The sequence below is a fragment of the Chelonoidis abingdonii genome, chromosome 4 (assembly GCF_003597395.2).
Source record: "Chelonoidis abingdonii isolate Lonesome George chromosome 4, CheloAbing_2.0, whole genome shotgun sequence".
NCBI lineage: Eukaryota > Metazoa > Chordata > Testudines > Testudinidae > Chelonoidis > Chelonoidis abingdonii.
The window spans coordinates 5,011,004-5,032,667 of record NC_133772.1 but is presented as its reverse complement, the minus strand read 5'-3'; the positions used below and the strand labels follow the sequence as shown (position 1 = coordinate 5,032,667).

At 58.6% G+C, this 21,664-nt stretch overlaps 3 protein-coding genes across 4 annotated transcripts; all 3 read right to left on the bottom strand.

The window, feature by feature from the left end:
* Window positions 1-564: 564 nt before the first annotated feature.
* On the bottom strand, window positions 565-3,950 carry LOC142046819 (uncharacterized). Of its 2 annotated transcripts, none has more exons than XM_075065914.1 (3): window positions 3,719-3,950; window positions 2,845-2,972; window positions 565-2,506 (listed from the first exon to the last, which is right to left on the bottom strand). In XM_075065914.1, the coding sequence occupies exons 2-3, from the start codon at window positions 2,957-2,959 to the stop codon at window positions 1,002-1,004; spliced, it is 1,620 nt and encodes a 539-aa protein (XP_074922015.1). In that variant the 5' UTR covers window positions 2,960-2,972; window positions 3,719-3,950; the 3' UTR covers window positions 565-1,001. The 2 variants fall into 2 exon arrangements, with proteins under 2 accessions (XP_074922015.1, XP_074922016.1); XM_075065915.1 differs by having other exon boundaries at window positions 565-2,503; window positions 3,719-3,945.
* Window positions 3,951-5,717: 1,767 nt separating this feature from the next.
* Window positions 5,718-21,460, bottom strand: LOC116815069 (uncharacterized). Its single transcript, XM_075065969.1, has 7 exons — window positions 21,334-21,460; window positions 20,720-20,836; window positions 20,064-20,213; window positions 18,702-18,818; window positions 18,276-18,395; window positions 16,748-17,548; window positions 5,718-7,157 (listed from the first exon to the last, which is right to left on the bottom strand). The coding sequence occupies exons 2-7, from the start codon at window positions 20,807-20,809 to the stop codon at window positions 6,435-6,437; spliced, it is 2,001 nt and encodes a 666-aa protein (XP_074922070.1). The 5' UTR covers window positions 20,810-20,836; window positions 21,334-21,460; the 3' UTR covers window positions 5,718-6,434.
* On the bottom strand, window positions 7,483-11,103 carry LOC142046822 (zinc finger protein 232-like). The gene is made up of 3 exons (XM_075065961.1): window positions 10,272-11,103; window positions 9,351-9,477; window positions 7,483-8,463 (listed from the first exon to the last, which is right to left on the bottom strand). The coding sequence occupies exons 1-3, from the start codon at window positions 10,677-10,679 to the stop codon at window positions 8,291-8,293; spliced, it is 708 nt and encodes a 235-aa protein (XP_074922062.1). The 5' UTR covers window positions 10,680-11,103; the 3' UTR covers window positions 7,483-8,290.
* Window positions 21,461-21,664: the final 204 nt, after the last annotated feature.

The following is a 21,664-nucleotide window of genomic DNA, read 5'->3' as shown; positions in this document are numbered from 1 at the left end:
CCCAAAGGTTCCAGGGTAGTCTGTAGGGGAAAACCACACAACTGGGATGGACTCAAGTCTCAGCCCTGGTACTGAATCTATGTGAGGAGATGTGTGGGCAGCAGCCAGCACCACAGGGTCCTGCTCCCTGACTGAGGCCTGGAGATGCTACTATAATACAAAGAGTAACAGCTCCTGGCTCTTACAGAGCATCATTCATTCCTAGATCCCTGTGCTATACAATAGAGCTAATTAGCGTCATCCTGGCCGTACAGATGGGGAAACCAAGGCATTGGGGGGTGGGGGGTGGAGTGACTTGCTTCTGATCTCACAGCAAGTGAGCACCACAGCTTAGAACCCAGAAGTCCTAACTCCCTGCTTTGGCCCCTCCCCCCACTCAAACTCCTTCCCCTCCCAGAGCCAGAGATAGAACCCAGGAGTCCTGACTCTTGATCCAGTACCCAGCTCACTAAATATACACCAAGCCCCACCACCTCACTGATCTAACCACTCTCATCTGCAGCCCTTTGCATGTCAACAGCATGACCCAGCCGCTGCCCCTGCAAAGCCGCCACGGACCACATGTGAGGGAGGTACTGGGGGTTTATTATTTTCAGACAGAAGTAGAAAACAGACAATGGATAAAAAACGTCCTTGTGCCCATCACGACAGACAGGCCTGGGAGTCTGGGGACATACACATCAGCCCTTGGGGACTAGCTCAGGTGGGGCTAGTGGGAAGCAGCCCCCCCCACCTCCTCACCAGCCCCGGAAGAGGGGAAGGAGCAGAGACCAAGGCACAGAGAGGGCGAGATCCAGGTAGTGACGGGACAGTCCTCCTGGAACAGGCTGGGCCTACGAGAGTTAATAATTCCTGCTGAGTGGAGGATAGTGAAGGGGGAGATGCCCCCACCCCGTGCACTTTGCCCCCAGCTCCAGTGCAAAGGGGATTCCTGGTGCAGAGAAACTACTCCCAGATGCCGCAGGGTGTTGCCGCAGATACCCTGCTCCCACCCGCCTCTATCACTCCGGCTCCTCTTTGATCTGCACGTCCAGCTCCGCGTCCCATGTGCCAGGAGGCAGCACCAGCACCTCCCCCACCCCATCCTCCTCGTCGTCCTCATCTCGCGGCTGGATGAAAGGGTCCCGGTAGATCCGGGCCCCACCAGGCCCTGTCAGCGGGTCGCTCTCCTTTGTGTGGGTGCGCTGGTGCTGGGTGAGGGCAGAGCCCTGGGAGAAGCTTCGCCCGCACTGGGGGCAAGGGTAGGGGCGCTCGCCGGTGTGCACCCGCTGGTGCTGGATGAGGGTGGAGCCCTGGGAGAAGGCTTTGCCGCACTGGGAGCAGACATAGGGTTTCTCTCCTGTGTGGGTACGGCCGTGCTGGGCCAGGGCCGAGCTGTGCTTGAACGCTTTCCCACACTGGCTGCAGCGGTAGGGCCGCTCCCCGGTGTGGATGCGCTCGTGCCGCTTGAGGGCTGAGAGGTCTCCGAAGCGCTTGTCACAGGCCCCGCAGCCGTATGGGGTCTCCCCGGTGTGGATGCGCTGGTGGGTGGCCAGCGCCGAGCTCTGGCTGAAGCCTTTGCCGCAGTCAGTGCAGCGGTAGGGCCGCTCCCCGGTGTGAACCCGCTGGTGCCGCTTGAGGGCCTTGCGGTCGCTGAAGCGCTTCTGGCACTCCGGGCACGGGAAAGGGCGCTCCCCGGTGTGCAGTCGCTGGTGGGTGATGAGGGCAGAGCTCACACTGAAGCTGCGCCCACAGTCGCCGCAGACGTAGGGGCGCTCGCCGGTGTGGGTGCGCCGGTGCAGCACCAGGGAGGAGCGCTGGCTGAAGCCCTTCCCGCACTGCGGGCAGCCGTAGGGCCGCTCCCCGGTGTGCACCCGCTGGTGCTCCCGCAGCGACGAGCCGCGCCGGAAGCCCTTCCCGCACTCAGGGCAGATGTGGGGCTTCCCACTGTGGATCACTGCGTGCCCCGCCAGCGCCGCCGCCTCCCCGAAGCGCCGGCCACACTCGGGGCACCTGTAGGGCAGCTCCCCCGTGTGGCTGCTCTGGTGCCGCAGCAGGTTGGTGCGGCTGCTGTAGGCTTCCCCACAGTGGGTGCAGACGTGGGGCTTCTCCGTGGCATGGACGCGGCCATGGCGGGTTAGATGCTCCTTGTGGCGGAAGCTCTTCCCGCACTCGGCACATGGGTACGGCTTGGCGCCGCTGTGGATACGCTGGTGGCGCAGGAGGTTGGAGCTGTTGGTGAAGCCCTTCCCGCAGTCGGGGCACTGGTAGGGTCGCTCCCCCGTGTGGGTGCGTTCGTGCTTGACGAACTCCGAGTCCTTGGCGAAGCTCTTCCCGCAGTCCCCGCAGATGATGGGCCCCTCGCGGGAGAAGCGGCCTGGCGGGGCCACTTCGCCATCCCGCTTCACCCGCCTCTGCCGGCCCAACTCACCAGCCTCCCCGCCCTTGGGGCTCTGGGATGGCTCATGCACCTCTGCTTCTCCAGGTCCTTCCCACAGGGGAATTTCCTCCTCCGTCCCAGTACCTGCTGGGAGAGAGAGAGAATCCAGCTGGGGCTCGTTCCCTGCGCCAGAGAGAGAACCCGCAGCAAAGGGAGTGGAAAACCAGCTGGGCAGGAAGCAAAATCCCCCCAAACCCTTCCCCAGAGGGGAGAGGAAGAGCCAGGTCTGCCTCAGTGTCCCAACGTAACCCCAAGCAGCTCACTGCGCCTCTCCACCCCAGAAAGAAACTGGCTGCCACCTGCCAGCCAGCAGCACTTAGCTCAGGCACTATGGGTGAGAGCTGTTAGCCCAGAGAGCTGCCGTTCGAGCTCTGGCGTCATGGTCCTGCATCTGGTGCATGCACTGCCCAGCCCCCACTGGTTACCTGTTTCCTGCTGTGCTTCGGGATCCTCTGGATGCTCAGCAGGCGACTGGTTCTCTGCTGTCAGGGGTGTATTTTGCTCCACGTCATCCTGGGATGGGCTGCCCGGCTGCGCCATCGAATCTTGGGCCCTGGAAACACCCAAAGACACCAGTCATCACGGAGCCAGGACCGAGAAGAACTGGGGATAGGGGTCTTCGTTGAGAGGCACAAATAGCCAAGGGCCATGAAGAAATTTTCAGCTCTCTGCCCATCTAAGAGGTCCAGCTGGCTGGAGGGACCCGGCTCTCAGGAGCCGGCAGACTGGGGTTAGATGTGAATACAGCAGGTTGGTTACACAGTGCCCCCATTACAGCCCTGCCAGTGACCCTCAACCCCAACCCACACCTCCTGCTATACCAGCCCTGGGCTCCCTCCCACCCCCACAGCCCTGTCGGTGCTCCTCACTCCTGACCCGCAGCCCCTGCCAGCCCAGCCCTGGGCTCCTCCACACACAGCCCTGCTGGTGCCGCTCAGTCCCGACCCACAGCCCCTGCCAGCCCAGCCCTGGGCTCCCTCCCACCCCTAGAGCCCTGCCGGTGCCCCTCAATCCCGACCCACAGCCCCTGCCAGCCCAGCCCTGGGCTCCCTCCCACCCCTAGAGCCCTGCCGGTGCCCCTCAATCCCGACCCACAGCCCCTGCCAGCCCAGCCCTGGGCTCCCTCCCACCCCTAGAGCCCTGCCGGTGCCCCTCAATCCCGACCCACAGCCCCTGCCAGCCCAGCCCTGGGCTCCTCCACACACAGCCCTGCCGATGTCCCTCAATCCCGACCCACAGCCCCTGCCAGCCCAGCCCTGGGCTCTCCCCACAAAGCTCCCCACTAGCCCGTCTCCTTGCCGTGGTTGCTTGCTCCGGGCAGCGATCTGCTGCCTCTGTTGCTGTTTCTCTCAATCCCCGGGGCCGCCTCTTGCTGGGACTCTGGGTTTCCCCTGCACTTGGAGAAGGCCCACGCCGAGGGGCGCTTCACAACCCCAGATCCAGTGCCTGGAGATCCACGTGCCTACCCGCGGTGCTCAGCTCTGGGACTGCCGAGCAGCTTCGCAGCCAGTGGCTTTTGCAGCAGGAAGTCGCTCGCTTCGCAGCCTCCTCCCCTTCCCCCTTGGCTTGCAGCTCTATGGTTTTAACCCGCTAGATCCGAGCGCCTTGCGGGAACCCTCTATAAACAGCCCCTGCACTGCACCCCAGAGGTGGCTGCATTTTTCAGCGCCGGCTGGGCCATGCTCGATAAAACCCTCTCTGTGGCTCCTTTCCAGGGCCTCCCAGAGGATTCAGGGGGCCAAGCGCAAAGCAATTTTGGGGGCCCCTTCCATAGAAAAAAGTTGCAATACTATAGAATACTATATTCTCATGGGGGCCCCCGAGGGACTCAGGGCAAATTGCCCCACTTGCCCCCCCTCTGGGCAGCCCTGCTCCCTTCCACAGCCAGAGTGGTTGCCCGCCTGTCGTCGTCTAGCGCCGGCCTCCATAACGCAGCAGGGAGAGAAAGATCCCTTTTGGGATGATGGGTCTCTGGGGGCGCTCCAGGGGTTACCTGGATTTGTGCCGCATGTTACTACAGTGTGGCTCTCTGGCGCCCCTCAGTGGCTGAGGAGGTCACTGTTGCAGCCTATCATTTAGCTTGGGCCCGGGACTGGCCCAGGTTACGTTTTGGTTGCACGTATTCCTGGCAATTTCCTCAGATGACATCATCTTTAATTAAAGATTAATCTTTACAGCCTGGAGACTCCAGGTCAAGCCTGAAGAGTTGGCAACCCTATGCCGGACACTCACGCTGTTGGATCCCGATGTCACAGATTCAACTTCCGCGCTGACCCAGCTTGGGACTTAGCGCCAGCAATCACTTGGAGCTAGGTGGGCCGGTGGAGGAGTTTCAGCTGCCCATTCCCATTGTGGGCTGTTCGTTACCTCCTGCACCCTCGGGGGTTGGACAAGGTGACCTCCTGAGGTTCCTTCCAACCCTGATATTCCATAATGCAGGAGCAGCTCTCAACTCTTCCAGATGACTGGACCCCTTTCAGGAGTCTGATTTATCTTGCGTACCCCAAAGTTTCACCTCCACTTAAAAATGACTTAAAAACGCCCCAGAAGCGGCCAGCAGCAGGTTCAGCTCCTAGGTAGAGGCATACAATCTGCTTCATGCAGCTCTCATCTGCAGACACCCCCCACCAGCACCTGTTGCCTCAGAACTGCTCAATGGGAGTAGAGCCAGTACTTGGGGGCAGGGGCAGCACACAGAGCCACCCTCCTTCCCCCCCAGGAGCTGGATCAGCTGCTGGCTGCTTCCAGGGCACAGCATGGTGTCAGAACAGGCAGGGACTAGCCTGCCTGAGCCAGGCAGCACCATCGATGGGACTTCTAATGGCCCAGTTGGTGGTGCTAACCAGAGCCGCCGCAACCCTGTGCCTGACGTGCCGCAACCCGCAGTTCATAAACCATTGATCTAGTGCCTGAGCTAAAGGTGGGCAATTAAGTCGAGGACAGCAGCAGACTCCTGCATGGCCCAGCCCCCACAGGGGACTAGCCTGGGTACAGGGAGATCCAGGGTTAGGGGCACTGTGTTTACATGGGAAAATGGGGAACAGCACTTGGCCAGTGGAGGATCTAGTGCAACCAGCTGGGGCAACCCAGACTCACCCGCAGCTGCAGGCACACAGGTGGATTCTGCATCCCCAGTTCCCAATGAGGGAACCTCCCTCCCTCTCTCAGTGACCCCCCTGGAAATCCTGCACCCCCAGGCTAGGCTGTTCTTAAGGAATGAGGTAAGGCGAGCACCGAATAGTGGGGGGTTAGGGGGCAAACCCCGGGGGGGTGGTGAGGCAACACAAAGGACACAGAGTTGGGCCAGTTTCTTTATTGCATCGGAACAATAAACCCTGATCACCCACTGAGAAAGCAGAAAGCCAAGATGGAGCCAAGACCCTAGGGAGCTTCTCTGGCTTCTTGGGAGCCAGGATGGGATGTCCCCAGCTGCCAGTGAGCTCTATGCGTTGCGAAGAGAGGAGCAGGGTGCTGGAAACGCCACTGTGGGGAAGGATTCTCCCCTCCTGCCTGGAAGCGTCCGTCTGTCCAGCTATAAAGGCAATTAAGGAACCGGTCTCTGGGGAGCTAGGTGGGCATGGAAGGTCTCGCTAACATTTGTGAAGACGACTAAGGACATTTGAAGTGGCCAGGACAGGCCTCATGTCCCATCTCCTACCTCCATCCTGTGGCTGGCTCAGAGCTGGTGCCCGCTAAAGGGGAAAGGCCCCATGACCCACTCCCTGCCCCTGAGGCAGCCCGTCGTCCAGCCTTCAGTCTTTAAGTGCCACCATAGTACAAATAATACCAATAAAAGAGAAACGGAGCCTGCAGCCTCTCCCCGGTGTCTCTCTCAGACAAGCGTCTCCCTGGCCAAGATCACTGTCGCTCTCCCACACACGGCCTCCCCCAGAGGCGACATTTCTCTCAGGGATGGTGGCCTCCGTGAAGTCCTGTAACGCTTTCTCCTGGCAGGCTAAGGGGTCTTTCCATAGGAGCCTATGTTCCCGCCCCATGCCAACATCCCCCTCTTTTCTCAGCCCATAGGTATGTCCCCAGTCCTCCACTGTGGCCCCGGGACAGGCGAGCGGGCACCCAGCTGCAGCCGCAGCATCGCCCACATCTGGCCAGGTGAAGGGCCCTGCTCCGGGAGGAACCGCAGATGCTGTACCAGCCTGGGCCCTGCGGCATCGCCAGCCCCCTCGCCGCGCCGGTGGGTGCGCTGATGCTTGACCAGGGTGGCTTTCTGGGTGAAGCGCTTCCCACACTGGGCGCAGGGGAAGGGTCGCTCACCGGTGTGGGTGCGCCGGTGCTGCGCCAGGTTGGCGTTGACGCTGAAGCTCTTGCCACAGTCAGGGCAGGTGAAGGGTTTCTCTCCGGTGTGGACGCGCTGGTGCAGCAGCAGGGTGGAGCTCTGGCGGAAGCTCTTGCCGCACTCCCCGCAGGCGTAGGCCCGCGCTGTGTGCCGGGCCTGGTGCCGCAGACACCGGGCCACGTCGCCGAAGGCCTTGCCGCATTCAGCGCAGCGGAAGGGGCGCTCACGGCCGTGGGTGTTCTGGTGACGGAGCAGCTTGGAGCTCTCGCGGAAGCTCTTGCCACACTCGGGGCAGCAGAAGGGGCGTTCGCCGGTGTGGGTGCGCTCGTGCTTGCGCAGGTTGGAACTGTGGCTGAAGCGCTTGCCGCACTGGAGGCACCCGTGGGGCTTCTCCCCGGTGTGGGTGGTCTGGTGCTTCTTCAGGTTGGAGCTGTTGCTGAAGGTCTTGCCGCACATGGCGCAGGCGTTGGGGCGCCTGGCCTTGGGGGTCTTAGCCGGAGGGTCCCCCCGTGGCCGACACGCCCCACCTTGGTTCTCACCCCCGCAGTCGGACCGATCGAGTCTCCCCTCCATTGGAGTCTTGAGGCCAGAGAAACTCATTTCATGCTCAGCGGATGAGTTCAGTCCATTACTCAGGGGGTCTCCCTGCTGCGGTCCTGCCCCACCACCATCTCCCTGCTTGGCGCTCTGGGACGTCCCATGTGTCTTCGCTTCCACAGACCCCTCCTGCTGGGGATTCCCCTCCTCTGTGCTGGCACCTGCTGGGAGAGAGAGAGAGAATCCAGCCGGGGCTTGTTCCCTGCACCAGGAAGAGAGGGGGCAGCAAAAGGATTTGTTGCAGAGCAGAAAACCTGATGGGCAGGAAGTGAAACCCCCAAACCCTTTCCCAGAGGGGAAAAGGAGGGGCTGGGTCTCCCCCAGTGGCCCAGCTGAGCCCTCAGAGAAAGGCTGGGAGAGGGGAGGGCTCCTGCTGGGGTGGGAACTGGGAATGACACCTGCCGTGAGGACAGGGCACCTGCTGGGGATGACACTGAGTGAGATGAGACAGAACTGGAGGGCTCCTGGCGGCTTTGCTGGGATCCCAGCTATTTCCTTCACTCCTGGATGGTCTCTGAGCCCGTGTGACACACTGACCCCTTGGCAAAGGGTCCCCTGTTCTTTGCAAACAAATCTCACCTGAGACCTATCAAACTCATTATACCAAAGGCATTGCCTGGCATGATAATTGTCCATAAAGGGTAACATGATAATTGTCCATAAAGCTTGTAATGTGTCACGAGTCATAATCATTGTGAGATGTACATGCAGCTAATATTTAAGGAATAATTTATTTCTACTGACAGGACACTATAGGACTTCGCACAGAAATTAGTCACCAGGGGATAAGTCTCCCCGATGACCCGTTCAGGCAAGAGGGTGTTGCCACCCTGCCCTGTCTAGCCAATTCAAGGCTCAATTGTTTAGCCATGTGCAACACTGAGGTCTTATCTACACTTCAAATGCTGCAGTGGCATAGCTGCGCTTCAGTGTGGACACTCCCTGCGCCGGTGGGAGAGGTTCTCCAGGTAGTAGCTGGATCAGTGGAAGAATTCTTTTGTCAGCCTAGCTCTGGCTACAAGTGCATTTAGGTCTGCTGAACTGTCATTCAGGGGTGTGGATTTTTCACATCCCCCTCTGACATAGTTAAGCGGACCTAATTTTCTAGTGTAGACCAGGCCTAAGACCATCCATGGAAAACCATCAGAAGCACCTGAAGGTAAACAAAGGAACATTACAACATGACAGGGGTTCGCCCCATCTATGAACAGAAACAAAAGACTGTTTCAGCCTAACACAGAGGAGGGAGAGGTCTCCTGAATCCATCCACTGAGGAACCCCTTGTGGAGCAGGTGTGTTTTCATGAACATTTGGATCCTAGCTCTTGTGAAATAAGTCAGTTCTGCAACAGATATAATGGGGGGAGGGGGCACCCACAAGTGTGCATCCAGGTCACATTTCCTGATTTTGTTTTGTGTTGTATCCAGCAGTTTCTATCCCCCCTCTCGTTTCTAGTTCAATATTTACTCTCTCTTAAATAATCCTAGTTTTGTTTTATTAGAAGCACTGGGTGACTTCAGAGGAGCAGCAATATAAGGTAAAACTAGTAACGTAGGGTACCCTGCTCCTGTGGGGCAGAGGGGATTTCTGTGAGAAGCCAGTGTCAGGGGTTGGATGTTACAGGAGAACAATCCAAAGGGATCGGGGAGCACCTCTTGTTAACCTGCAAGGCAGGGACAAGGCTGGCATAGCCTGGAGGGGAGCACTTGAGTGGCTGACAGGAGTTAACCTCCAGTCACCATGGGCAAGAATTCCTCACACTGGAGGCAGGGAGTAACAGAGCGATTCCCAGCCCTGGGTGCCCCAAGAACCGTCACAGCCAGAGTGTCATGTCCAGCTAGGAAATGGAAATTCTGCTCTGGAGAAAGCAAAGGGGTTGGAATCGTGTGGCTGGCACAAGATCGGCAGCACTCATGCTTCCCGCCGGGAGCTGTATTGTAGGGGCAACAATCTCTGTGCTGCAGGGTCTGGGGCTCTAGGGGCTGATCCCCCAGAAAGAGCACCCCAGCTCCCAATCCCACAGGGGAAGCAGCTCCTCACCCGGCGAGATCGGAGTCTCTTCCTCCTCCTCCTTAATCTCCCTGCAGATCTTGCCATGTTCGGGGGACAGCGCTGCTTGCTCTGCCCCGGAGGAACACATAGCCTCCTTCTCCCATGTCACTGTCTCCTAGAACAACAGAGGCACCCCCGTTAGTACTGTCAGCCACATACCCCTTGCTCCCCATCAGTGAACAGAGCTGGCCAGACAAGGGAAATCCCCGTCTGCCGAAAATGTTGCATTTTTTGACATTTTTACCCCCAATTGGGGTTAATTTTTTTTTTTAAGCAGCTTTTTTCTGGGGAAGGGTTTTTAACAGAAAAGTCTATTCAGGGGGAACTGAGAGGAAGTTTTTCAGCTTCCCAGCCGCCAAACAGACCACCTCACAGCATCTGCCCACAGCTACAGGGGTGGAGAAGATGACAGCCATGACTCTCTGCCTCCTCCTTCACTCCAGGAAGCAGGGGATTGATCACCTGGGTTCTCTTCCTCTTCGGTCCCAGAGCGAGATGTGTGAGGAGAGGACGCTTTCACCAAGGCAACCCTCTCCGAAAGTTTTTTGTCAATTTCATTTGCGGAAAGTGACTGTGACGAGAGACTTGTGGGCAGGGGGTGAGGAATCTACACTGAGATTATTCCCAACAGGAAAAAAAAAGAATATAAAAATTTCCCCACAAAACTGAAAATTTTCCCCAGGGACAACTTTGGTTGGGCAAAATGGGCATTTTTCATCAGAAAAATCATCTCCACAAAATATTTTCCCCAGTAGCTCTACTAACAGAGGAAAGGTCCCATGTCCCATTCCCAGACCCCCTTCAGCCAACCAGTACCCATTTCCCCCCATGGGTGGATTGGAGCTGGCGCCCCCTAGAGGCGAAAGGCCCAGGGTCCCATTTCCTAATGATTTCACATCTGTAAATTACCTTCTGCTGTGGCCATATTCCAGGCTTTTGCTTGGCTAACTGGAAACCCTCTGCCAGCGCCATGGCCTGCTCCCCGGTCTGCGGGTGACACCCCTCCACCCAGCTCTGGATCTCCTGGGGCAGGATGCCCAGGAACTGCTCCAGCACCAACAGGTCCAGCATCTGCTCCTTGGAGCGGTGCTCCGGCCTCAGCCACGCCCGGGAGAGGAGGCAGAGGTGGCCGTACGCCTCCCGGGGCCCCTCAGCCTCCTGGTAGCGGAACCTCCTGAAGCGCAGACGATGCATCTCCATGTCGACGGGTCCATGGGCATCTGGCTCCTTCACTTCCTCTTTGGGAACCAGGCCATATCCCGGTGGGGGCTGGAACTGGAGCCTGAGAGAGGCTGGGGGAACCACCTGGGCAGCCATGGCCCGTCTCTGAGCTGGAGGACAGCCGTATCTCCCTGGGGATCGCCTGGCATCAGCAAAGGACCCCCTGCAGCACCATCTGTACAGGGGTGCAGGACATGTCCAAGCGGAGGATGAGATCAGCCCAGGGGACGATCACCTCTAGGGAGAGAAATTAGAGCCACAGAAGGAACGACACACAAAGGAATAACCCCCCTCAGCTCCAGTGTTGTGAGGAGAGACACAGACCCAGCGCAGATGACCCCAAGATTGGTTGCTCTTTCTTGATCTCCTAGGAATTTCTACCCACTTAATGAATCCAGGACTCCTGACTCCCAGATCAAACCCCCACTGCCTCCCTCCTCAATCTAATCCCTCAGCCCCCACTCCCCTCCCAGAGCTGGGGACAGAACCCAGGAGTCCTGGCTCCCAGCCCCCACAGCTCTAACCCCTCCAATCCCCACTCCCCTCCCAGAGCTGGGGAGAGAACCCAGGAGTCCTGGCTCCTAGCCCCCCGCCGCTTTAACCCACCAGTCCCCACTCCCCTCCCAGAGCTGGGGAGAGAACCCAGGAGTCCTGGCCCCCAGCCCCTCCCCACCCCACCCCACCCCCCAGAGCCAGGGAGAGAACCCAGGAGTCCTGGCCCCCACGCCCTCCCCACCCCCTACAGAGCCCGGGGCCCGAGAACCCAGGAGTCCTGGCCCCCAGCCTCCCCTCCCAGAGCTGAGGAGAGAACTCAGAGCTCTAGCCCCAGCCCACCCACCACCCCCCAGAGCGGAGCGAACCAGATCCTGCCCCCGCACCCCTAGACCGGAGGGGAGAAACCCAGGAGTTCCAGCTCCCGCCCCGCCAGCTCTAACGCCCTCCAATCCCCACTCCCCTCCCAGAGCCGGGGAAGGAACCCAGGAGTCCTGGCCCCAGTCCGCTCCCCACCCCCCAGAGCCGGGGAGAGAATCCAGGAGTCCTGGCCCAGCCACCACCCCAGAGCGGGAGAAAACCCAGAGTCCTGGCCCCGCAGCCCCCCCAGACGGGGGAGAGAACCCAGGGTCCTGGCCCCCCCACTGTAGGACCCTACTCCAGAGCCGGGAGAGCAACCCAGGAGTCTCCCCGCGCACTTCTTGCGACCAGGAACACCAGGATCCGGCTCTGGCCATGTGCCACCCTGAGGTGCAAATCGCTCAGTTGGGCGGACACCCCCTGTCCGGTGAGCGGCACCACTCCGCTCCAGGCGGGGGGGGGCGCCGAGTCTCCGGAATGCTGGCTTCAGGCGCAGCAGGGCCATCGGTGCGGAGTGGCCCACCGCCGCACTCTCACTGCTTGGTTCAGGAACGACGGAGCTGCTGGCCATTGGAGCAGATGCATGTCCATCAAGCTAGCACTGGGCCCCCCCCCGTTCACACTAATCGACTGCTCCAGAGCCAGGCACCGCTTTTCTCACCCCGCCAAGCTGGAGCCCCTCCCACCCACTGCTAAAGAGCCCAGCCCCCCCTCACCCATACCCCCCCACTGCTTTTGCATCCCGGTCCAGAGCACAGCGGATACGCACCATCCAGGAGTCTGCGGGCCAGCCCTCCACGCCCACCCTCCTCCACAACCACTGAGTCCCCCTCCCCAAGCTGGGGATAGTCTTATACTCCAGCTGGGTAAAGGAGGGGTGGGGGCTGAGCCCTCTGCCTAATTGCATCCAGTTTTGGGGCCCCCTGGCAGAAGGGATGTGCAAATTGCCAGTGGTCCAGTGGAGGACCAAGAACATGGTTAGCGGGCTGGAGAACATGATTTACCAGGCGAGGCTGAGGACTGGATTATTTAGTCTGCAAAGAGAAGAATGAGGGGGATTTGATAGCAGCCTTCAACTACCTGAAAGGGGGGGGTTCCAAAAGGGTGGCCGCTCAGCTGTTCTCAGTGGTGGCAGATGACAGAACAAGGAGCAATGGTCTCAAGTTGCAGTGGGGGAGGTTTAGGCTGGATATTAGGAAACACTGTTTCACTAGGAGGGTGGTGAAGCACTGGAATGGGTTACCTAGGGAGGTGGTGGAATCTCTATTCTTAGAGGTTTTTAAGGTCTGGCTTGACAAAGCCCTGGCTGGGATGATTTAGTTGGGGTTGGTGCTGCTTTAGGCAGGGGGTTAAACTAGATGACCTGAGATCCCTTCCAAACCTGATATTCTATGATTCTATCCCTGACTCTGGGAGAGGAGTGGGATCTAGCAGGCTATAGCTGAGGCTGCATTTTGCAGCACCGCTGTAAGCCTGTGACCAGAAAGGAAGCGAAACACAATCCCTCAACAGCCAAACGCTGAAGTGAGTTTCCAAAGTCTCAGAGTGACTGCTCAGACCCTGGGCTGGGTCTGTGTTTCTCCAGTAGAGGGGTTACATGTGAGAATCAACACTAGAGACAGACGCTGTGCTGCATTTTCTTTTCTTTTCTCTTCCCTCCTGGGTTTGTTCTGTTTTCTTAGGACACAGGCTTGGACTTCAATGCCGGCTCCAGATCATCACAGCTAACCTCTCTTCCCCCGCTTGGACAGTTATTGCCAGATTTGACACCAGCTCAGACTGTCAGACAAGGGCTTTTTTCTTTGGATTGACTTTTGCCAGTCATGTTGTTAAAATGAAACCCTGACTTCACATCTTCCATTTCAAATGCTTTCACTGCTCTTCCTTCTTTTGCTGTATCTCTGGAGCTGCAGCTGGACTAAGGATTGGTTCTACCCAATAACTCAAATCCTTTAGCTGGAATCAGGGCCCCTGTCGTGCTGGGTGCTGCAGATCCCGTGTGAGATCAGGGGCGCTTATTCATGCCACACACTGCACCGAGCCCAAGTGAATGAAAGGAGAATAGCAGGCCATTTTCCTTTCAATCCCCAGCACCCGGAGTAGACTACGAATAAGACTGTGACAGAGCCTGTCCCAGACCCCAAGCACCAGCCCCCCATGGAAGGTCATCGCAGCAGGAAACAAGACTAATTCCCACACAAGTTCCTATCCCCCACCAACCAGTGCAGGGAAATTCTGACTGTAGCCAACAGGGGGCACAGATATCACAATATAGGTGTTTCTGACAATCCAGAAACAGGCAAGGCAAATCTGCAACCAGGGATTGCCCATGGATTCATCCATTCCTTCTAACCTTCTGAACGTGTCATATTGTGTGTGTATGTGCACAGAGCCGGGAGAAGTTTCTCTCACACACAACTTTTCTACCAAGAGAAATATGCCAATGCAGCAACCCGGAAACATTTCATGTCTGTTTCGCTCAATGAGTTGGACAGAAAAAAAGTAAACTTTGGGGGAAAATTTTTAAATGTTTCACGCTGTTGGTTCAAAATGACAGTTTCAAAGTTTCCTTTCATTCTACGTTTAAAATAAAATCAAGAATGCTTTAAAATGCTTAAAATTAAAACAAACCTTTTTTATTTGACCCAAAATGTTTTTTCCACTCCCCTTCACTTCTTAATTTGCTGAAAACATCAAAACATTTTGGGTTTGGTTCAACCCCAAACCAATTTTTCCCAAGAGTTTGGAATTGCCAGGAATAGGCAGGTTCCTTACTCCCCATCTGTGTGCGCGACACAGAGATTGTACGTGAGGCCAGTATGAATCTGTCCTGATTCATGCCCCAGCCAGCTTGTTAGTTACTATTGATTATCTGTACTGAACCAGTGCCTGCTAGCCCAGATCTAGTATCAGGACCCCAGTGTGCCAGGAGCTGTACAGACAACCAACACAGGAAGACCCTGGCCCAGGAAGCCCTCTACTGGCAGAAACAACCCAGGTGATCTGAGTTTCACGAGACTGTCCTAAGCTTAGTTCCCACTTCTCTGTTATCCCCTTCTACCATACAAGGGCTTCCTCCCCACAACTCTCCTCAATCTTCTGCCACCCCAGAAAGAGCTGAGTTGGCCCAATGTGTTGTGGAGGCAGGGAAGCTGGAATCAGGACTCCTGGGCTCTATCCTCAGCTCTACCACTCACCTGCTGTGTGACCTTGGGTAAGCCACTTCCTGCTTTGTGCCTCAGTTTCCCCACCCATTCTTTATCTAGACTGGGAGCTCTCTGGGACAGGGGCTGTCCCTCACTCTGGGCCTGTGCAGAACCTGGAATGCGTACTGGACAGCTCCCAGCACAAAAAGGCAGACCTTCAGCTGCCACTGTAATATACCTAACACCACCACAAGTGGAAGCTCTACTACATTCCTCCAGCCCGATTTTCCCTTCAGGTCTGTGGCTGGACTAAGGATTGATTCTCTCTGCTACTACCACAACTCCTTTAGACGCAGGCCCCATGGGGCTGCTACTGCTCCCTGCAGTGAACGCTCTGGGGATGGAGAGGGCAAGTGCAGGGTGGGAGGAGGAGGAAAAGGGTTTATCCTCTAGGGGGCAACACCAATCACCCAGCCCGGAACTAGAGCATGGCCAAGTGCCTGCTGGAAACCAGGTAGGACTAGCTGGGCTCTGGGAATTCCCTCTGGCTGCTCTGGGCCCAGGAGGGGACATTCCCTGGCTGGCAGTGGGCTCCTGAACCAGCAACTGTGTGTGTGACAGAGAAAGGAGCCAGGCTGCCCCTCCCTGTGTGAAAGCTTGTCTTTGCAGCCTGTTGGGAAGCAGCTCTTCAGTTTGCAGCAGCCTCACACGCCGCACCTGGCTCCCAGGAGAGGGGAGGGAGCAGAGAGCAAGGTCCAGAACTAGCAACCTCCAGCAGACCCCTGGGATGGGGCCTGCAGGGGTTAATGATGCCTGCTGGGTGGAGGGGGAGATGGCCGATCCTGTGGCATTCTGCCCCTGCTCCAGCACAGAGGGCATTCCCCGGCTCAGCGCTGCAGAGATGACTCAGACAAAGTGGGGTCTTGCTAGGATTTTTTTCCCCACTCAAATAAAAGAGAAGGTGCTGTGCGGAGAACAGGCTGTACATGATTCCACGCTAGGGGGCAGCTTCATCCCCACACTGCCCCAGGGGCATCATCATCCCTCCATTCCCCGCTCTGCTCTCCAGCCACAGACCCAGCCTTGGGGGAATCATCCTCAGAGAAATCCACCAGGCATCAATTTCGAGGCTCCCTTGTGACCCCCAGTGCAGGGGAATCAGATCCCAGGTGGGTCACCTCCTGGAGATCCAAACTGCATCTTAGTCTATTGATTCCCCTGAAATATCATCCCCTCTGCACTCAGCCCACAGCACGAGGGCAGGGAAACAGGGTTGAAGTCCCCAGCACCTGCTCGCCAGCAGATCTGAGGTCCCTGCCTCCTAGTCAGCCCCTTCCACTGATTCTCAGTCACAGTGGCATAGCCCCATCGGAGTGTGGCCTGGGCTCAGAAGGGAGAGGGATCTGTTCTCTCCCCCACCCCCCCACTTTGTGGCACCCTTATTTCCCCCCTCCACTAGCCCCAACTCACTCCTCACCCCCATAATTCAGCTCCCCGCCCTCCAAGTCTGCTCCTTCCAGTACAGATGGGAAGATGGACAACGGGGGACCCCACCTTACAACTCAGCTGCTCACCCGCCACAATTCCCTCCATGGCTCTATTGCCTCACCCTAGCAGAAGCAATTTCACAGAAATGAGGGAGCTTGGGAGGCAGGGGGCTCCCTGCCATGGGGGAGAGGGGCTGGGCTCCACCTTCCTCCTACTGGGCAGGACCCTGCTCTCCCTCTGCATCCAGCCACCACTCCCGGTCCTTCTACTGCTGCTGGCAGAGCTCCATCCCTGTGTGGGAACCCCGCCCCACCCCGTGGGAGCTCATCCCACAGGTGGACCCTGGAACTGGGGGCGTGGCAGCTGGCTGAGCACCAAGTCCCACTCCCTCCAGCAGCTGATGGCACACTCCCTGCACCTGTTCCTGGAGCAAGGGACAGGACCACAAGCTGTGCTCCAAGCCCCACCCCCGGCAGGATCCAATTCCCACCCCCCCCACAGGAACCGATCCCACAACCTGTGGGTGTACAAAGTGCCTGGAGTGGTGGGGGGGATGTGCCGAGCCCTGCCCCTGCAACAGGCTCCGCCCCTCTACGTCCAGCAGCTATTGCCGCACTCAGTACAGCTATAGGGTCCCTCTTCCTGGTGGGCTTGCTGCTGCAGGTGGCTGGGTCCGACCTGGAAGCCCTTGCCACACTGGCTGCAGATGTACAGGCGGTCAGCCCCGTTGGCACTGGCAGGGCTGGCATTGGCATGGGTGCGCCGGTGTCGGATGATGTGGGAGCTGAGCCGGAAGCTCTTGCCGCACTCAGCACAGATGTAGGGCTTCTCGCCGGTGTGGACACGCCAGTGGTCCACCAGGTTGGAATGGTGGGTGAAGGCCTTGCCACACTCCGCACAGCCGTAGGGCTTTTCGCCGGTGTGGGTGCGCCGGTGGTTGACCAGGGTGGAGCTGCCGGAAAAGCGCTTGCCGCACTCGGAGCACTGGTAGGGCTTTTCACCGGTGTGGGTGCGCCGGTGGCGAGCCAGGCAGGAGCTGCCAGTGAAGCGCTTGCCACAGACGCCGCACTGGTAGGGGGTGACGCCGGTGTGCGTGCGCCGGTGCAGATTGTAATTGGAACTCTGGCTGAAAGCCTTGCCGCACTCACCGCAGACATAGGGGCGCTCCCCAGTGTGGAAACGCTGGTGCTGCAGCAGGTTGGAGCTGGCGGTGAAGGCCTTGCCGCACTCTCCGCAGACATAGGGGCGTTCCCCGGTGTGGGTGCGCTGGTGCTTGGTAAGGGCCGAGCTCTGGGTGAAGCTGCGTCCACACTCCCCACACGAGAAGGGCTTCTCGCCGGTGTGGATGATCTGGTGCTTCACCAGATTGGAGCGACGGCTGAAGCTCTTGCCGCACTCCATGCAAGTGTTAGAGCGCTCCGGTATCGGTGCCCTCGCCCTGCCCCCACCTCCCGAGGACGCTGTCAGTTGCAGGACGGGCTGTGGGGGAGAGGCACAAAGGCATTAATTCAATTTCATGGAGCTAAGAATAGAGCCCCCGTCTCCTACCCTCATCCCAGAGCTGGAGATAGAACCCAGGCATCCTGACTCCCAGCCCCCAACTCCACCCCCAATGCCTTTCCAGAGCCAGGGATAGCACCCTTCAGGAGACAGCCAGAGACAATGAACCTTCTCCTGGCACTGCTGCCCCACCCCGGCCCTCCCCCATTCTCCTAATTCTCCTTTTCTCTCTCTAACTGCAATCCCAACATTCCGCCCCCAGAACCCTCAGTCCCCACCCAGCATTCCAGCCCTGGAACCCTCGGTCCCCACCCCCCCAACATTCCACCCCCGGAACCCTTGGTCCCCACCTCCGGAACCCTCAGTCCCCCCCCCAGCATTCCGCCCCTGGAACCCTCGGTCCCCCACCCCCAGCATTCCACCCCTCATTTACAGTGACTGGTTGGGGGTAAGCTAGTGCCACTAAGGGGGATTATCTTGATAAGGGGATCCCCAGAATTCCTCCATCCCTGTAACCACAGAATTCCCCCCCCAGTCCAGCCTGTCCCAGGGAGCCCCAATTTAACCCCTCACTCCTCAACAGTTGAGCAAATCATCTTTAAGGCACCAGCCCCCACCCACATCCAGTCCCTTCGCCATGGTCCCTCATAGGGGCTCAGGTGGTGAGGGAGGAGCTGCGGCCCCCTCACCCTCCATGGTTACTCACCGAATTCCCCGCCACTGGGATCCTCAGCTTCTGCCCCTCACGTTTGGGCTCCACCCGCACTTCCGAATCCACCACTGGCTCCTCCGCAGGCAGCGAGCCCCGGCGTGCCACCGATTCCAGCTGTGGGGCAGGGTTAGAACAAAGGAACTGCTGCCTCGCCCTGGCCCTGCCAGCCTCGCCCCCCCGTCTCCCCTCAGATCAGCCCCTGGGTCAACCATCCCCCTCCTAGATGGGCTCAGCCAGCCCAGCACCCCTCCACTCTCAACCCACCCCAGGGTTGGCCCCATGACCCCTTGGCCTATAGACATCCTGCCCCAAAATTCAGTCCAGTGAACCTCCCCTCTGCATTGACCCAGCCACCTCCCCCATTCCCCAGTCAGCCCCACTCATTGAATTTCCATTCATGGAAACCCTCAGCTTCTGTACCTCCAACTCTTGGTCCTCTTCCTCCTCTGCCTTCACCCTTCTGATTACCAGCTCCTCTTCCTCCTCATCTCCCTCCTCCTCCTCCGACAGCTCCTCTGGGAAAGTGGCAGAGTCCAACTAAGGGAAAGGCAAGTGGGGAGATTATTAAGCAGCATGGGAGGGGCACCCCAGCCTGGTCCCTCGGCACAAACTGGATCCAGCCAACAGGCACAGTTCAGATGCCTGCTTCCTGGTCCCAGACAGGGCTGGGGGAGAAGCTGGAACTCCTCTCACTGACAGGCAGATAAGTGTTTAGTCCTAAGGGGGAAACTGAGGCACGAGATGAGGAGAATGAATTACTTAAGGTTCCAGTGCTGGGGGCAGAACCCAGGAGTCCTGACTTCCAGTCCCCCCTGCTCTAACCCCACTGCTCTCCCAGAACCAGGGATAGAACCCAGGAGTCTTGATTCCCAGACCCCTGACCCCATGGGATAAGCCATCTGAGCTTTAATACACTGCAGTCATTTGCTCTGCTCTTGGGGCATTCTCCCCCCAGTACAGAAACCGCTCAGCTATTTCCAGGTTAACATTCACCCCAATCTTTTCACAGGTCCAAGAGCTTTACTTGCTCTGGGGCAGCATGGAGGGGCTGTTTATATAGGGGTCCTTTGCCTGGCACTGCAATGCAGTCACCTCTGGAGTGGGGCACAGGGACTGTTTATACACGGGTCCCTCCCCTGGTGCTGTGAGGCAGCCACCTCTGGACTACGACACAGAGCCTGGTTATCAGTCACTAAGCAGTTTAACACAGGAAGCTTATCTAGCTCAGTGGGTCTCAAACTTTTTTATTAGCAACCCCTTTCACAGAGAACGCCTCTGACTGCAACCCCCTAGTAAATTAAACACACTTTTAAATATATTTAACATTATAAATGCTGGAAGCAAGCAAGGTTTGGGGTGGAGGTTGAAAGCTCGCAACCCCCACATGTAATAATCTCACAATCCCCTGAGGGGTCTGGACCCCCAGTTTGAGAACCCCTGATCTAGCTGAAACCACAGGAGGATGTACGAAGCACAATGGGTGTGGATTGTTCCACGCACCTATATAAGACCTTGTCTCTGGGGAGAAGGTAAGAGTACCACCCACTGAGCCTCCCCCCCCTTCTCCACGCAGCACAGCACCCCCTAGCGGCACATGGGGACATTGGGGTCAGCACTGACTGTGAGGGGAGCATGCCCCCTACTGAGCCGCCCTGCCTGCTACACAGCACCCTTTAGCAGTGCACTGAGGTCAGCACTGTGAGATGCTCACCCACTGCCTAGCAGCACAGCGCCCCCTAGCATCGCAGGGTGGGGGCACTTATCGGCATGTTAGTTACTCACTGAGTCCCCATCTGCTGGGATCCTCAACGTCTGCACCTGGAACTCCTGGTCTCCCTCCTCCTCCTCTGGTTCCTCTTCCTCCTGCTGCAGCTTGGGCTGCCCGTCCAGAGGAACAGGAGAGTTCCACTTTGGCGGAGAAGGGGACTGTGACTAAAGGGGGAGCATCAGAGGAGAAGGGGGACTCAGCAAGACAAGCTCCCACTCTAGACCCACACCAAATCCCTTCTGGATGTGGCAGGGCCCAGGATCCATTGCACGTATTCAAACAGCCCTGCCAGTAGGGCAGCAGGCTGCACCCCAGAGCTGGCTGCATATGTACGAAAGGTGGGAACAAGCTTAGGATAGGTCTCAACACAGCCAGCCAGCCAGCCCCCTTCCCTTTAGACCTGGCCACACACCCCCATCTCCCGCAACCCCATAGCTCCACCCTTGACTCAAATCCTGGACCCAATCAGTCACCCCCGTTCTTCACCCTGGACTAGTCCCTGGGGCCAATCAGCCAGCGACTATTCCTCCCCCCAGATCAGCCCCACAGCCCAGTGCTGCTGCCTCAGCCTCCTGCATGGGGCCCGCTGGAGGCAAGTCAGCATAGATGCTTTCCCAGAGAGCAGAAGGGGAATCCCCAAGGACACAGTCCCTGCCCACCAGTCACTCACTGAATCCCCATCCATGGAGATCACCAGTCTGGGTCCCTCAGACTGAGAGCTCCCCTCCTGCTCCTCCATCTCATCTTCCTCCTCCTCCATCGGGTCTGGAGAGGGGGCCAAGTGCAGCTTTGGGAGAGGAAAATACACGGTAAAAAATAACTGCATGTGCCAATTACCAGCCCTCACTCCCAGAGCCAGGGGTAGAACCCAGGAGTCCTGACCCCCAGCCCCAACCCACCAGACCCCACTCCAAGAGCCAACGGTAGAACCCAGGAGTCCTGACCCCTACCCCTCCAAGACAGCCAAGGTGTCCTGACATCTAACCCCCCAACGCAGCAGCCCCTCTCCCCCAGGGCAGGGACCCGCCTTCCCACTGAGCCCCGGACGGTTCCCACCTCTGCCCCCCAACAGCGCTGGAGCCGCCCCATCCAGGCCCATCCCCACCCTCCGTGCAATCAGCTGTTCCCCCGCCCATCCCCCCACACGTGCTGCTGCCAGCCCTCCCGCCACGTTACCCCGCTGGCCCTGGGGGGGGTCCCCCTCCCAGGGACTCCGGAGGAAGTTGGGCCGGTGCTGACTGCTTCCTGTGCCCCCCTCCTCCCCCGCCACCGCCACCCACTCACTGCGGGGGCAGGAGCGGGTTCCTCAGCTGGGCTCCCCGCCCTAGGGTGCGCCCCCGGCTCCAGCTCGCCCCTCGCTGCGGGGCCCGCGGGGAGGGGACCAGAGCGCAGAGACAACGTTATGGGGGGAGAGAATGGGGGGGGGAAACCTGGGAGAATCTCCATAGTGATTGGCTGGGACAGGCCACCCCCACCTCCAGCCCAGCTGCCATTGGCCGGGGGAGCAGCCGCAGACCGAGTGGATTGGGAGTGGAGAGAGACCCCATCCAGCAGCCAGCGCCTCAGCGCACTGCCCGCCCCCACCTGGGAGGGGAACCCAGGAGTCCTGGCTCCC

Bases quoted from the DNA above. Each gene is read 5' to 3' on its own strand.
- LOC142046819 (XM_075065914.1), bottom strand. From the start codon at position 2,959: ATGGCGCAGCCGGGCAGCCCATCCCAGGATGACGTGGAGCAAAATACA. The intron at 2,507-2,844 runs GTAACCAGTGGG...TCTCTCTCCCAG, and splicing joins CGAAGCACAGCAGGAAACAG to CAGGTACTGGGACGGAGGAG.
- LOC142046822 (XM_075065961.1), bottom strand. From the start codon at position 10,679: ATGGCTGCCCAGGTGGTTCCCCCAGCCTCTCTCAGGCTCCAGTTCCAG. The intron at 9,478-10,271 runs GTAATTTACAGA...CTGTTGTTCTAG, and splicing joins GAATATGGCCACAGCAGAAG to GAGACAGTGACATGGGAGAA. The intron at 8,464-9,350 runs GTGAGGAGCTGC...GTTTACCTTCAG, and splicing joins AGAGACTCCGATCTCGCCGG to GTGCTTCTGATGGTTTTCCA.
- LOC116815069 (XM_075065969.1), bottom strand. From the start codon at position 20,809: ATGGAGGAGGAGGAAGATGAGATGGAGGAGCAGGAGGGGAGCTCTCAG. The intron at 18,396-18,701 runs GTACAGAAGCTG...CCTGCCCCACAG, and splicing joins AAGAGGACCAAGAGTTGGAG to CTGGAATCGGTGGCACGCCG. The intron at 7,158-16,747 runs GTCGGACCCAGC...ATGTGCGGCAAG, and splicing joins AGTGTGGCAAGGGCTTCCAG to ACCTTCAGCAACAGCTCCAA.